The 13,536-nt window shown below is 40.1% G+C and overlaps 1 protein-coding gene across 1 annotated transcript in view; it reads right to left on the reverse strand.

Moving 5' to 3' along the window:
- The window catches only part of LOC131697931 (unconventional myosin-XVB-like), a 40,177-nt gene that overhangs the window by 21,939 nt on the left and 4,702 nt on the right, over positions 1–13,536 (reverse strand). Inside the window, exons 5-21 of the mRNA XM_058989939.1 lie at positions 11,833–11,963; positions 11,227–11,322; positions 9,835–10,070; positions 9,147–9,328; positions 8,887–8,959; positions 8,313–8,510; positions 7,973–8,103; positions 7,362–7,447; positions 6,415–6,502; positions 5,784–5,813; positions 5,565–5,666; positions 4,603–4,706; positions 3,090–3,437; positions 2,398–2,476; positions 2,091–2,285; positions 1,234–1,396; positions 109–199 (exon numbers count right to left, since the gene is read on the reverse strand). Of these exons, the coding sequence (XP_058845922.1) occupies positions 109–199; positions 1,234–1,396; positions 2,091–2,285; positions 2,398–2,476; positions 3,090–3,437; positions 4,603–4,706; positions 5,565–5,666; positions 5,784–5,813; positions 6,415–6,502; positions 7,362–7,447; positions 7,973–8,103; positions 8,313–8,510; positions 8,887–8,959; positions 9,147–9,328; positions 9,835–10,070; positions 11,227–11,322; positions 11,833–11,963 (2,333 nt within the window). The remainder of the gene's footprint in view (positions 1–108; positions 200–1,233; positions 1,397–2,090; positions 2,286–2,397; positions 2,477–3,089; positions 3,438–4,602; positions 4,707–5,564; positions 5,667–5,783; positions 5,814–6,414; positions 6,503–7,361; positions 7,448–7,972; positions 8,104–8,312; positions 8,511–8,886; positions 8,960–9,146; positions 9,329–9,834; positions 10,071–11,226; positions 11,323–11,832; positions 11,964–13,536) is intronic.

Here is a 13,536-nt window from a genome sequence, read left to right on the forward strand (position 1 = left end):
GGATCAGTTCCCTTTTTTAAAATAGTGATAATATGATGGTTCTGCCAGAGTGACACTCATTATTTCTACCTACTCCCCCTTGCTGCAGCTCTGTGCTATTGCGCTCACCTCAGGGGGTGGAGCTTGGCTCTTCATTCTCAGAATGGCCAGGGCCTCTTCCTTGGGGTCGTTCTTCTTCACAAACGACTTGGCAGGAACCCTGCAAGAAAAAACAACATTGCAGTGAAACGTACAATGTAAAACAGAGTGGAGTATTCTGGGAACATTGTAAAGAAGTGACTCATAGTATCCTGTATAAGAAATAGGCTCTGCTTCCAACAATACAAAAATACCACTAATTTCAATACTGTTGCGCGGCATTAGCACACACGAACTGTGTTACAAATGTTTACTATTATATCAAAGCCGCTTTTTAGCGCCCTCTAGCGGCTACTACATCAGACGTCCATTAAAACGCTTAATCCATACCTACTCTACATGTTGGGAGGCTAGTAGGTACCTACTGGCCCATTCCTACGGCATGATTTTTGCTTGATAACGTCCCATTCAATCGACTGATCTCAATCAGATCGGGTGCTAATATGAAAGCTTTCTCAAATAACTGATTTTGTCCCTGATTTGTTTTAGTAATGTTGGTACAGTTTCATATATAGCTATCAGTCACCTATCTTTGATCTCCAAAATCTAGTAATGCCTAATACTGTAATATTATTATTATTATTTGTTTATTTAGCAGACACCTTTATCCAAGGCGACTTACAGAGACTAGGGTGTGTGAACTATGCATCAGCTGCAGAGTCACTTACAATTACGTATCACCCGAAAGATGGAGCACAAGGAGGTTAAGTGACTTGCTCAGGGTGAGTCAGTGGCTGAGGTGGGATTTGAACCGGGGACCTCCTGGTTACAAGCCCGTTTCTTTAACCACTGGACCACACAGCCTCCTATACTGTAAGTGACATATATGTATGTTCTGTAAACATCAGCACGCAGAATAGTTTTACAAAACAGGATGGTCTGGTGTGCCAATGGTCTACAGAGTGTGGAAACACTGAGCTAGAAAAACTGTTGAAAACAAATTATTTTAATGATGCATTCTGATACGTGTCTGTAAGAACTGCAGACGGCACTGTGAGTACAGTCTACAAACTCATTTTACTGTTGAAATGAGTTAATTCTATAGCTGTAGACAAGCACAATCTCATAATGTTGCAGTCCTGCTGTCTTCCTTACCTGACAGGGTCAAAGGGTTTCGGGTCTGGGGCGGGTCGGCTCTGGTACTGTTTGATGATATTTCGAATGTCGCGACTGGGCTCAGGTTTGGACTCAGCGCTGGGGGGAATAGGTACTTCTGGGCACTGCTCCCACCCGTTATCTCCTTGCTCCTCAGACTGGTCTTGTGTGGGTGGGAGGAATAATAGACGTTAAACACTATCCGATTTCCAGTTATCATTTTTTTCTGCAAATGTATGTATTATGCTCAGAATCTATCATTATTATGTAAAGCAAATACAGATAATGTTCTTATGTCTACTATTGAACCATTTATTTTCTAAATCAATGTTTTTGCTTTGTCTGAATGTACACATTTAACAACATTCCCATCACTGTAAATGTATGCAGCTAAGGCCAAAGGTTTTGCATCACCCTCTAGAACTAAATCATTTTGCTTCACAAAGTCGAATGAAACCTGCTGAATAATGTTACGTTAATATATTGAATTACATACCATACCGCTTTGTAGTTTTCCATATAGTAGTTTTTTTTATATATATATATATATAATGAAAAACTGAAAAAAATGGAAAACTGACACTTCAAAATCTAGCATGAAATACTGTACTATTATTATAGCTTCCGGTAGACTTTTGTGCTATCATTTTGTACTTTCTTTGATTACAAGATGTTAAATAATAAATATCTAAATTATGTTCATATTGTTTTTTTTTCCTCAATACTAAAATTCAAGGTGATACTTTTGGTCATAGCTGTACAATCAGGTGTGTTGTTTAATTTCCTTTTGAATTAATTGTAGCTGTAAATCTGCAGTGGGTTTTATAGTCTCCCCAGTAATAGTCTCCAATTCCTACCCCTGACGTGTTGTCCAGCTGCCAGGGTGGCACCATTGGGCACTGTGGCTGGGCTTTTAGCCCTCTCTTCCTCTGGGGGCTTCCTGGCTTTCTCATTTACTGTGGGCTCCCTCTCCTCCCTGCTAGGAGGGGCTGGCTTGGGCAGCTGGATCTTTTTGGGGAGGGTCACCTTCTTCACATGGCTCTCCTGGGTCCCTGACAATTGAACACATACAGATTGTTTTTTTTTTTTTGGAAAGGGACTGGTTAGCAGTGAATGTTTGGCTTTCTTCAACAATAGATTAGAGAATAGTAAGCACACCCGTACCAATTTTTTGGAAGAACTCAATCTTTTTCCTGAATGTCTCCAGTTGCTCAGGATCCTGATTTTCCTCTTCGACGGACACCTGAAAACATCCCATCAGAAGAGAGTTAGTGTTTCCTCACATAACAATTTCAATAGACAGAAATATTTCTTATATAAATACACATTCTACTTTATGCTATTGTGTTCACCAACAGACACCGGTAGATACAGAATGCATATTGTATATTATAGTGCTTTTTTTTTTTTTTTCCCTGTTTGAATATTATAAAGAAATATTTAAATATTCTTTCAATCTAAATTAACTGGACAAAAAAGTATAATACATAGTACAAATCTCTCAGGAGTGAAATAAACCTGATGCCCAATCATTATCTAATAAAGGAGAGAAACACTTTACAGCAGAACGTGTGTTATTTATTTCAGATGTCAGTCATGCATTGTTTTCCTTTGCATGATATATTTGACTCTCATTTATAAATACCGTTATATAAAAAATATAAACATGGGCGATTGCCACCACTAACATTTCAAGCTGTGTTTGTTCGAATAAACCAAGCACTAGTTTATTCAAATATATGCAGATACTCAACTCTCTTTAGGAAAGAACACAGCTATTCACTGACTGACTTGGCCCTCGACTGTGCCATTGACAGGACAGGCTCTCTTGAGCAGAGGAAGGGAAAGAAGCATACCCAGGGCTCTGGGGCTCTGTGCACGATGGGTCTCTCCTCAGGTTCTGGGGCTCTGTGCACGATGGCTCTCGCCTTTGGTTCTGGGGCTCCGTGCACGATGGGTCTTGCCTCCGGTTCTGGGGCTCTGTGCACAATGGCTCTCGTCTTCGGTTCTGGGGCTCTGTGCACGATGGCTCTCGCCTCGAGTTCCGGTTCAGGTTCTGGAGTTCTTTGAAGGGAGGATTGCTGGCTGGTTTGTGCTTTGAGTTTGGGGGTATCTGGAGGGGTGGGTCTCAGACTGGGAACCTGTTGCTGCTTCAGCTGCTGCTGCTGAGAAAGTGACATGGCCTGGAGAGTCATCTGCTGGGCCTGAAGAGGCAAAGAGAGACAGAGACAGAGATAGATCAGTCACACATATTCACTGACTTACTAAACAATATGCCTGCTTCCAATACCAAACAAACTGTTTTCCAATCGTTGTGTCTCCTATGTCTCTTATGAAACACGTGATTCCAGAAATCAGAAAATCATGTAGACACAGCATGGGGCAATTTCAACATGTCCTTATATCTAGGTTTTAATTTGCACAGTAAATAATACTGCACTCAAGATTTTGTCAATCGACAATGCATTCTCACAATGATTGTTCAACAAAACATACGTCAATGACCAAATATATCAAATTACCGTATTCCTTTTAATTTAAGACGCAGACCAAATTTTCTACCCTCAATTTGAGGAAAAAATAAAACATCAAATAAAGATGCATTTACAAAGATACAACCTCAATTACGCATATAAGAAAATGATGCATGGAGGCAGTTTGCAAACTTCTGCTATCACACAGAGCATTACAGTTATGTGCTGCTTCTGATTTCCAGTCTTGATTACTCACACTTGTTTTTCTCCCTTTTAGTGAACTGTGGTATTGCTTATCATATTGAAAATATGGGGGTCAGGTCAGTATTTCCGATCTGTCCAAGCTGGTACTGTTTGTTAAAACTGAGCCTAATAACGAAACGCTGAAACTGTAAAGGCTTCTCTTCAAATTCCTCAGGAAGCTAATGACGCTTCTTTGAAAATGGCTGCCTGTATGTAATGGCTGATTCAAGATCGGGCAGTGACATTTTTGTTCGTTTTTTCTCGGCAGTCAGTCACGTTGCTGTTTGTGTACTCGGGTAGTGATGTTTTTGCTCATCTTTTTGCGGCAGACAGTCACATTCCTGTTTGTGTACTTAGGCAATCATGTCTTTTGTTAGCAATTTTAATACACGCATCATTATACTTGAATTTAAGATGTAGGCCATTTTTAAGAAGAAAAAACTGGTATAAAAAGTGCATCTTAAATTCAAAGGAATACGGTAGTCTTTGTGCAAAGGTTGTTGTTAATAGGGAAAAAGTATTTATAAAACGACACATCACTGTAGTAATGAAAGTACATATTGAAGTGAACAGTATTTAGCAGACTGTGACACTCTGGTGGGGAGGGAGGTGATCAAGAGGCAGCGGCCTGTTCCTTTTGCCCCACACTCACCATGATAAGGGCCTGCTGGTTGATGAAGGCCTGCTGCTGTGCTGCCAGCTGCTGGGAGTCGGGGACGGGGAGAGAGGGAGCAGGAGCCGCGGCCATCATCATGGCTGAGATACAGGAAGAGAAGGGTTACAGCAGTCCTGGGCTACACATAAGTTGATTTAAGCTATTAGAGCTTTTCAATTATTTTAGAGAATTTTACAGCACCTCTTGATTACAATAATCAATCATTTTTAGATAATGCTGTAAAATGCACTCAAATTAATTGTATCCAGACAGGGTATGTGTTGATCAAATCAAACCTTAGGAACAATAAAGTGTCAGACACCCTCCACCCCACATAGCCAAGACTGTAACAATGGTGGTGTGAATGTGTGTTTGTTCAAATCTGATGGAACTAATATAAGAGACAACACCCAATGCTATAACAACTACAAGTATCATCCATAACTATTAAACACTCGATAGTGCTGAATTTAGAAATGTAACAGAATTTCTTCAAGTCATTTGTCATTTAATTAAAATTTATTTAGGTATTTCTAAACAACTAAAAGTAATATCTGTGAGAATGTTACACATTTATATACATTTCTTTATTATCAATAGTGCTTAACTCCAACACAATACAAATATCCTTCAATTTACAGCTGTAGATATTTCACATATAACTATAAAGCACTTAAATGTGGTATATGTTGCAATACTATGACAAAAAGTCATAAGTCTTGAAATGAGTTCTGGTTCACGTTCTTACTTGCCAGGGATAAAGTGTCAAAAAGATTGATGTGAATAGGTTAATTACCCTGAGATATAGAAAGCGAACCAAAACTCAACATTGAAGACATCGACAAAGACTTCTCGCTGAAACATTTGTCAGAATTGTCCTTTGAGTTTAGAGTTGTGTAAATAAGAAGTGGAACAAAAATGGAAAGAGGACTTCCCCAACAAGAAGAGAAGACATTTACATGGCATGGGCTGCATCATGGACATGCTGGGCATGCCTGGCATGAATCCACCCATCATTGGCATCGTGGGATAGCTGGGCATCTGGGACCCTGCCTGCATACCTACAATATCAAGAGGAAATTACAAGAAGGGGATAAAGTGAGGGCTTGGAGATAATGTAGCCTGGAAACTTCTCTACAACTGAATTATTATAAAACATTTAAACAATAATCACATACCCCTAGGATAGCCTTGCATCATCGGAGCGCCTTGAAAAAAACACAAGAGATATTAATAATTAGCCATTGCTCACCCAGAAATCAAGACATAACCCACGCAACATGGCATACATGCACAAGCTGGTGTATGCAGAAAATCATCAGATACATTGACTCACAGACAAACTAAGCAACATGTAAATGTACACAGTTTGAAATGCATGACTTGCGGTCGACCATGGATAGTCACGTTTTTTAATATGTTTTACCATACCTTTATGGCTTTTAAAATGTCTGCTTTTACCAGGCTCTCACTATGCTGTATGACACTTTTCCATGCTTTTATGACGGTAGACTTTTATAAGAGGTGGGTTCATCAGTTAATGGCTAAGTATGTATTATTTCTATTGTTTTAAAAACATTTAAACCACAATCATTGTTTAAGGCCCTAATGCAAAACGCTGTCAGTTTAATGGGATTCAGGTGAATTGTCCCTTACAAGTAGAAATGGTAAACAGACTGTCATAGCTTAAAATAACCAGTCACTTTTTATCTGAGGCATTTTCAAAAACGAAAATTACAAAAGTGTCAGTGTGTGGTCTACCGTGGTCCGCTCTGTAACCACCCAGAAGCAGTGTGTGTTTTTCAGTACCTGTGAATGGAAACATCCCTGGTTGATTGGGGCCTATTCCACCCCCGCCCTTCATTCTCCTGCTCAGCATGCTAGCTCTCCCCATCTCCTGAAGAACAGAAAATACCAAAGCACTGTCAGCAAGGCATTGACAAGCTAATTTCAACATACAGCTAGGGACAAAAAGCTTTGCATCACCCTATAGAATTAACTCATTTTGCTTCATAAAGTCGAATGTAACCTGCTGAATAATGTTAGGCTGACATATTGAATTACACACCGCTTTGTAGTTTCCCATATACTTAAGGAAAAACTGACAAAAATTGAAAAATGTGACATTTCGACATCTAACATAAAATATTGTACTACTATTATGGCTTCCAGGAAAACCTTTGCGATATCATTTTAGTAGTTTCTTTAATTACATGATATTAAATAAGATATCAAAATTATGTTGATATAGATTTTTTTTTTTTTTTATGTCTCAATCCTAAAATTCTAGGTGACGTAAAGTGTACAAACTACACTCATTTGAAAGAAAAATGGAAAACTAATGAAATAATCATATAAAATATACACTCAGGAATTAAAGAAAAAACACATTACACAGCAAATATGTCATTTTCAAAATAATAGTTTGTACTAAGTAAAAAAAAAAGCTTCAGTTTTTGATGTATTAAATGCTTTCAGATTAAATGTGCTGAGCTTAGGTAAATAGTCACAATAAATGATAACGGTCCTAATTGAATGGCTTCCATTCAAGTCGGTCAGTGATTAGCAAACAGTAAGTGGGAGTGTCCAGGGGCAAACAGAGAGAGGGACATTTAAAAATTCAATATGAGCACTGTGTGCATCAAATTACAAATGTTGAGCCAGTGTGTGATTTTGTTTTCAAGTCTGTCGGGGTCCGTAAAAAATGAGATGTGCATCCCCAAGAGAATTCAAAGTGAAAGGTGAGGTGAACTCACGTCCGCTCCGTGGCCCAGCACAGGGTCGAAAAGGTCATCCACATAGGAGTCGAGTCCAGTCTGGGGGCGTCGCTGTGGGGCGGAGCCTGAGGAGGAAGAAGAGGGGGGCGTGTCAAATAGGTCTGGATACACTTCATTATAAGTCACGTCAAGCAGACTAACTACATACACTAATGAATAGTGTCCATTTACATTTGTACACAACAATGGACTCATATTTTGCTGTGGGGGCAAATTTAAATACTCATTCTGCTGTGCCTGGTACGATATTATCTGAAGAAACCATTAATGTATTAAATGTATTAAGAAAATATTTAAAAAATGTCTTAGATTAAATATCACACAAGGGCATGTTAATGATGTCTAAACTATCATGCCTACAGTACATTAAAATGGTTAAATATCTACTAACGCCTACAGTCTTAATACTAGACCCCAGTCAAAGAGTTACACCTATCTTAAACCCTCAGTTGCCTTTGAAAATGTACTCCCAATAAAGGGGTGGGGCAAAAAGAAGTGCATTTCACCAAACCAAGTCAATATGACAACATGATATTTCTGTTGAAGATCATACCTATTTAAACACTAACACTGTATGTGATGATTCTGACCTTGATACACAGAGGAGTAGGTTTGTGAATCCCAGTGAGCTGTGTCTGCAGAGTTCAGGACAGGAGGGCGGAGGGGAGCCTGGATATCAGGGGCGGCAGGGATACTGTCCTCCAGGTCGTCTGAGAACAGCCTGCTTGGGAACAAACATCAACACCATCCAAACAAACAGCTTAGTGGAGGGTGTGTGAACTGAACTAGAATTAGGACACAAAATGTATCATGAGCCATGTAATGGACAACTTAGACCACGCAGCCTTCCAAGTCCCTCAGGTTTAACCACCAGACCACACTGCCAGCCAGGCCCTCAGTGGTTTTATAGCTGGTTTGTGTAATACCTACATGCCACTGTCCGGATGCCCGTTCGTCACAGGGTTGAAGATATAGTCTGAGTGAGAGGTTGGGTACTGGCGACTGTCGGCTTCAGTCTCCCCAATGAGGTCCATCACAAAGTCACAGCCAGCCAGGTCCTTCCAGTCCTCCCCAGTGAACATAGACACTGACCAGCCTTTCTGCATCTCCGCCAGCCCCCTGAGGGGACTGCAAAAACACAAAAGCAATGAGGGAACTGGGCAGGACATACTGGAAACTGCACCAGCATGCTCACCATTGGGTTTATTATTTGTATAAATTATCTTTCATGCAGAATCTGACCCTGTTCTACTAATCCTATATGCTGGGCAATTCCTCTCTCATTACAGATCTTGCATGTCTAGCTTTGACTCAAGCTATAGCAAATTCTGTCTCATTTTCAAATGTTCATTCTTACCGTACTCGGGAAATTAAAGCTTAGATCTGCATACCGAATGAAAGTGCTCCACAGGTAAGGTTCATACAATTATTTTATTAAAGAGCCAGTGCATTGCCTATATGTTAAGCTGATTTATTTAAGGTTCTGCTATTATTTTGTATTTACCTGAAATTAAGGACCCAGCCTGCAAACTGCTCTCCTGTCGTCCAGGAGCTGACTTCGGCTGTGAGTTTCTCTTCTAAATAAACATGAACAGTTACAAGCATCACAGCAAACCACCACAATTACTCAAAGAACTAACAAAAAGTTATTCTACACTTATCATTAAAAGGTATATTAAACTTTCCCCATGCCCCAAACTTAAACCCGATACACATACTGTAGATATTCATTAACCAGATGAACAGAACAGATCTGAAGCTTACCATCATCCTCACCATTGTAGTTGTGAACCTCCAGCACCATCTTTCCTTTTCTCTGATTGGCTGTCCACTCCAGCTGTGTTGCTGGGTAGACTCGAGCAGCCTCTGGGCCATGCTGCAGACCGGTCAGAATCTTGTGCTGGCAGACTGAACTGTACTCCCCAAGCCCGTGGTCTGACACGTACCTGTGACAAAGAAGAATGTTCTACCAGGTCTTTCTCTTTACTTTCTAGCACAATAAGACTAACACATCTATTTATCTTGATTTGCATATCAGGTCATGGTTTATTTTAAAAGCCTTCTATTAATTATTAACAACTAGCTAATTAGCATGTTAATTCTTACATTCTTTCTTTTCTCTGTTAATTGTTAGTTAATATATAATAGGCCAGCTAAAACTATGGATGCTCAATTCCAAGTCGATCATATATGTGAAATCGGATCAAATTGTTAATGTAATAATCTTTAGCAAATTAAGTCAGGTTTTTATTAGCAGGCGTCTTAACCACAATGCAGAAGATATGGGCTTGTATATGACTAATGGCAGACTAATGGCTGTAGTGAAAATTAGAAATTAACAGATGGAATATACATAACTAATTAACTACCTACCTACCTACCTACCTACCTACCGAACAAACCAACTACCTAATTACCAAAAAACAAATTAAATGCAGTACGCTGTTCATACTTGAGTAGAGGTTTGTCCAGGCCAGCTGATGGCATGAAGCAGCCCAGGCAGGATGCCAGTAGCAGCCAGGCCTTCTGCCCCCTCTCATCCCCGAGGTTGCCCCAGGTCTGGTGGGCCAGCTGGCTGAGGATCTCGTTGCGTAGCTGAGGGCTGGCCAGACCCCGCTGGGCAATGTAGTTCCCCAGGACCACCTCCTCCCAGCCGTGGAGATCCTCGTCTCCCACGAAGCGCAGGATCTGGGAGGCAGGGAGGGAAACGGGAGGTGGGGAGGGAGAGACAGGGAGAGTGGGAAGGGGAAGGAAGTAATATTTTGCACTGAAATAAAATGGCCACTAAAGCATATGGGTTTTAAGTGGTAACATCTCAGTAGACAGCGGGTCAGTTACAGCATATTTACTATTGAACTTCATGTGTAACTTGAAAGTTTTAATGTAAAATTAATAAGGCACATGGCGGCAAAACATTTGTCTACTAGACTTCTTTTAGCTTAACATTATTGATTGATTGTATTAGTTTAGTAAAAACAATCAAAAACATCATACTGCTGAAATAACACAGATTAATCACACAACCATTGACTCACAGTCCCTTGGAATGAACTTCAGAGCATTGTTGAAGAGTCTATCCCACTATTCACTAAACATTTACCTTTTATTTTCTTTGTTATTGGTGAACAAACAGCAGCAGGTTAATCAGGAAAGCAATTCTAATACAGTCTTAAAGGGGAGCATGATTCCTGCCAATATCCTTTCCATCATCATAAGCAGCCTATTAGAGCTCTGTTCTCAGGGTGATCACAAATAAGTAATACAGAACTCAAACATCATTGACAAATTATGCCATCATTCGGGTTATAATAAGATAGAATGTGTTTGTTAATTGCAAAGATTGCAGTTGAGTGCAAAGTCTACTTTTCCAAGGAGATACAGAGCACTAAATGATAATTCAAGTTAAACATTAATACATAAGAATTTTGCGAAGATGAGGAAGCTATTCAGCTCATCAGTGGTTGTACAGGTGATCTCAGAAAGTTGGGTCTTAAAGCATCCAGGTGATTCAACCTCAATAACTTGCCTGGGTAACCCAATCCATGACCTCACCACTCTGTGTGAAGAAGTGTCTTCTACTCTCTGTCTTAGTCTATTTCCACTAAATAATGAATGCAGTTCCTTCATCCTGTCTTAATAACTTATTTAAGCCCTGTCACAACCTCATCATAAACACAGTACTTCAAGTGCGGTCTCACCGGTATAGTACACAACCTCATCATAACCTCCTTGGATTTGTACTCTACACTTTTAACTATATAACCAAGCATTCTATTTGCCTTTTTGACTGCTTCCCCACATGGTTTCAAAATACAACAAGCAATTTAATGGGGTTGACACTCACCAGTTTGTAGATTTCCAGGGCAGACCGCGAGTCTTCTCTGCCCAGCGGGGTGAGCGGTCTCTGCAGGGGGCTGTCCTGGGATTGTGCCCATCCATCCTGAGAGAGAAGAGCACAGGAACTTGATCCGTCTGTCTGTCTGAGGCCATGCATCTTTATAGAAGGGAGGAAAGGGCTTTGTCTGGCGATGTGTGTGTGTTTCTGTCTGAACGGGGTGGGAGGTACAACTTTATATGCCTGTGTGTGTTTGTCTGTCTGTGTGTCCATCTGAATTTTTAATTTGTTTTCTCTTTTGTTGAATAGTTTTACAGGACCATCACAGTATCCCTTAGATTAAAACATACAGTGATAAACCTGTTAAAACTTCTTAATTCTATTTAGAGATGGCCATTAAGAAACTAATAATTCACATCTTCAAATTTCAACTGTATTTATTTAACCAGGATATAACCCTTGAGATATACATCTCATTAGCAAGGGGGTCCTGGCAGGAGAAGACAGCAATAAATAATATTATAAAATCACTGTGGTTACCCCAGGTTGAATTCACTGAGGCGGCGGCTCACACAGGGCCAGGGAGACAGAGATTTTAAAAGTGTGCCTGGTTACCTGGAGGTGTGTGCTGGTATATTTGGAGAAGGGGTGGCTGTTGATGTCAGGGGGCAGGGAAAGGCTGAGCTCAGCTTTCACCTGAGGAGGAGCCACCTCACTGACACGGCTCTCTGTGCCATGCTGTCGACCTGTGGTGGAAACACAACAGTGTTAGAGACACTCAACAGCAGAAGTGACTTCATTGAAGACATGACATATTACTATATATCTGGACTTTCAAAAGGCCATCCACAGTGTCACATTAAGGATATTTTGTTTTATAAATGTAATGCCCAATTTTACCCCACACCCCTGCATTAGTTCGCCACAGCAGCTTGGGAGAACTGAAGGTCAGTAGCTATCCCCTGACCAAGCCAATTGCCTCTTTATATCCAAAGTAGATGCTGCAAGTTGCCTGCACCTGTAGGACCAAGGCCAGCCCAGGTGTTTACTTCAGCTCACCAGGCGCCTGGACAGTGACTATTTATGATTTTCAATTACAAACTATTTCACGTAATTGTATTCATTCTCCTAAGCAGTTGTGAGAGAGGTATTTGGTAAGGCAAAAATCTGTTTTTGTATTTTGTGATTAGATTCAGACTGAAGTGCCTGTGTCAAACCTGCACTGTGGATAAACATAGAAGTCAAGTGTTACAATTGTTTTTCTTTTTATTTAAATAATACATAAAGATCTTTGTAACCTTCTCAGTTCTGCTCAGTAAATATTTGAAAAGACAACTTCCTAAAAACAAAGCTTAAATAAAACCCATTGAGTTCCGGAACAGCTTTGCATCATACAAGTACAGCAACTTCTTTGTTGAACTTCAACTGGCTCAAATATCTTTTCACTGCAGTTATTTGCAGAGGGTGGATCCTCAAAGCGCACCGTTCTTTTCCAGGAATGACGTGCTCCCGTTTATCGTGGAGCTGTAATTTGAAGACGTGTTTCAGAGTTAATCCCGGTATTTGGAATTCTGCCAGGCCACAGTTTTACTTCAAAAGAGTACCATAGGATATTCACATAGTAGACAGGACCACAGTGTAACATCTCATCTCCCGCAGCACAGTGCCCCAAAACCAAACTAGGGCGCTGGGTGGGTTTTAGCTATTACCAGCTTCAAAAACTATCATAGAAACTGCACTGATACAACGCCACTACTGTACCTGATTTACAACTGAATTACTGGCACTGAAGATAAAGTGTTTACTTACTGTAGCATGGGTAGAGAAGGAGGACACTTAATTGTGGTTAGCTTTATCAAGACTTTAAAACAGACTAAACATGCCATTTTCCATGTAACCATGTCAGATTTACAATAAGATCAGAACTTATTACTTTTATCTTTAGAAGCCGTAGTATAATTGTCAGTGTTTTTAAACTGGATATTTATTTAAAGTAATTGTAGCTAACATAATTAGCTGCTTCCCTCATTGACTGACATGCTTTGACCCAGAAGACACTGCTGAGGTGAAATGAACAAAGAAGTGAACAGATTAAGGAAAAGGAAAGATTATTGAATAATTGTGTTAGCTGCAATTCCTTTAAAGTTTCAGAAACTCACATCTTCTCCAGGAAGTCTCCTGCGTGTGCGTGTCTGAAGAGAGCACACACAGTGAAATGAGGTGCAAGCTATCAATGCACACACTGAACCGAGGTCATTCCTGGGACTGACATGAATTATTATTATTATTATTATTAGTCATTTAGCAGATGCTTTTATT

The sequence above is a fragment of the Acipenser ruthenus genome, chromosome 17, assembly GCF_902713425.1.
Source record: "Acipenser ruthenus chromosome 17, fAciRut3.2 maternal haplotype, whole genome shotgun sequence".
In the NCBI taxonomy this organism is placed as follows: Eukaryota; Metazoa; Chordata; class Actinopteri; order Acipenseriformes; family Acipenseridae; genus Acipenser; species Acipenser ruthenus.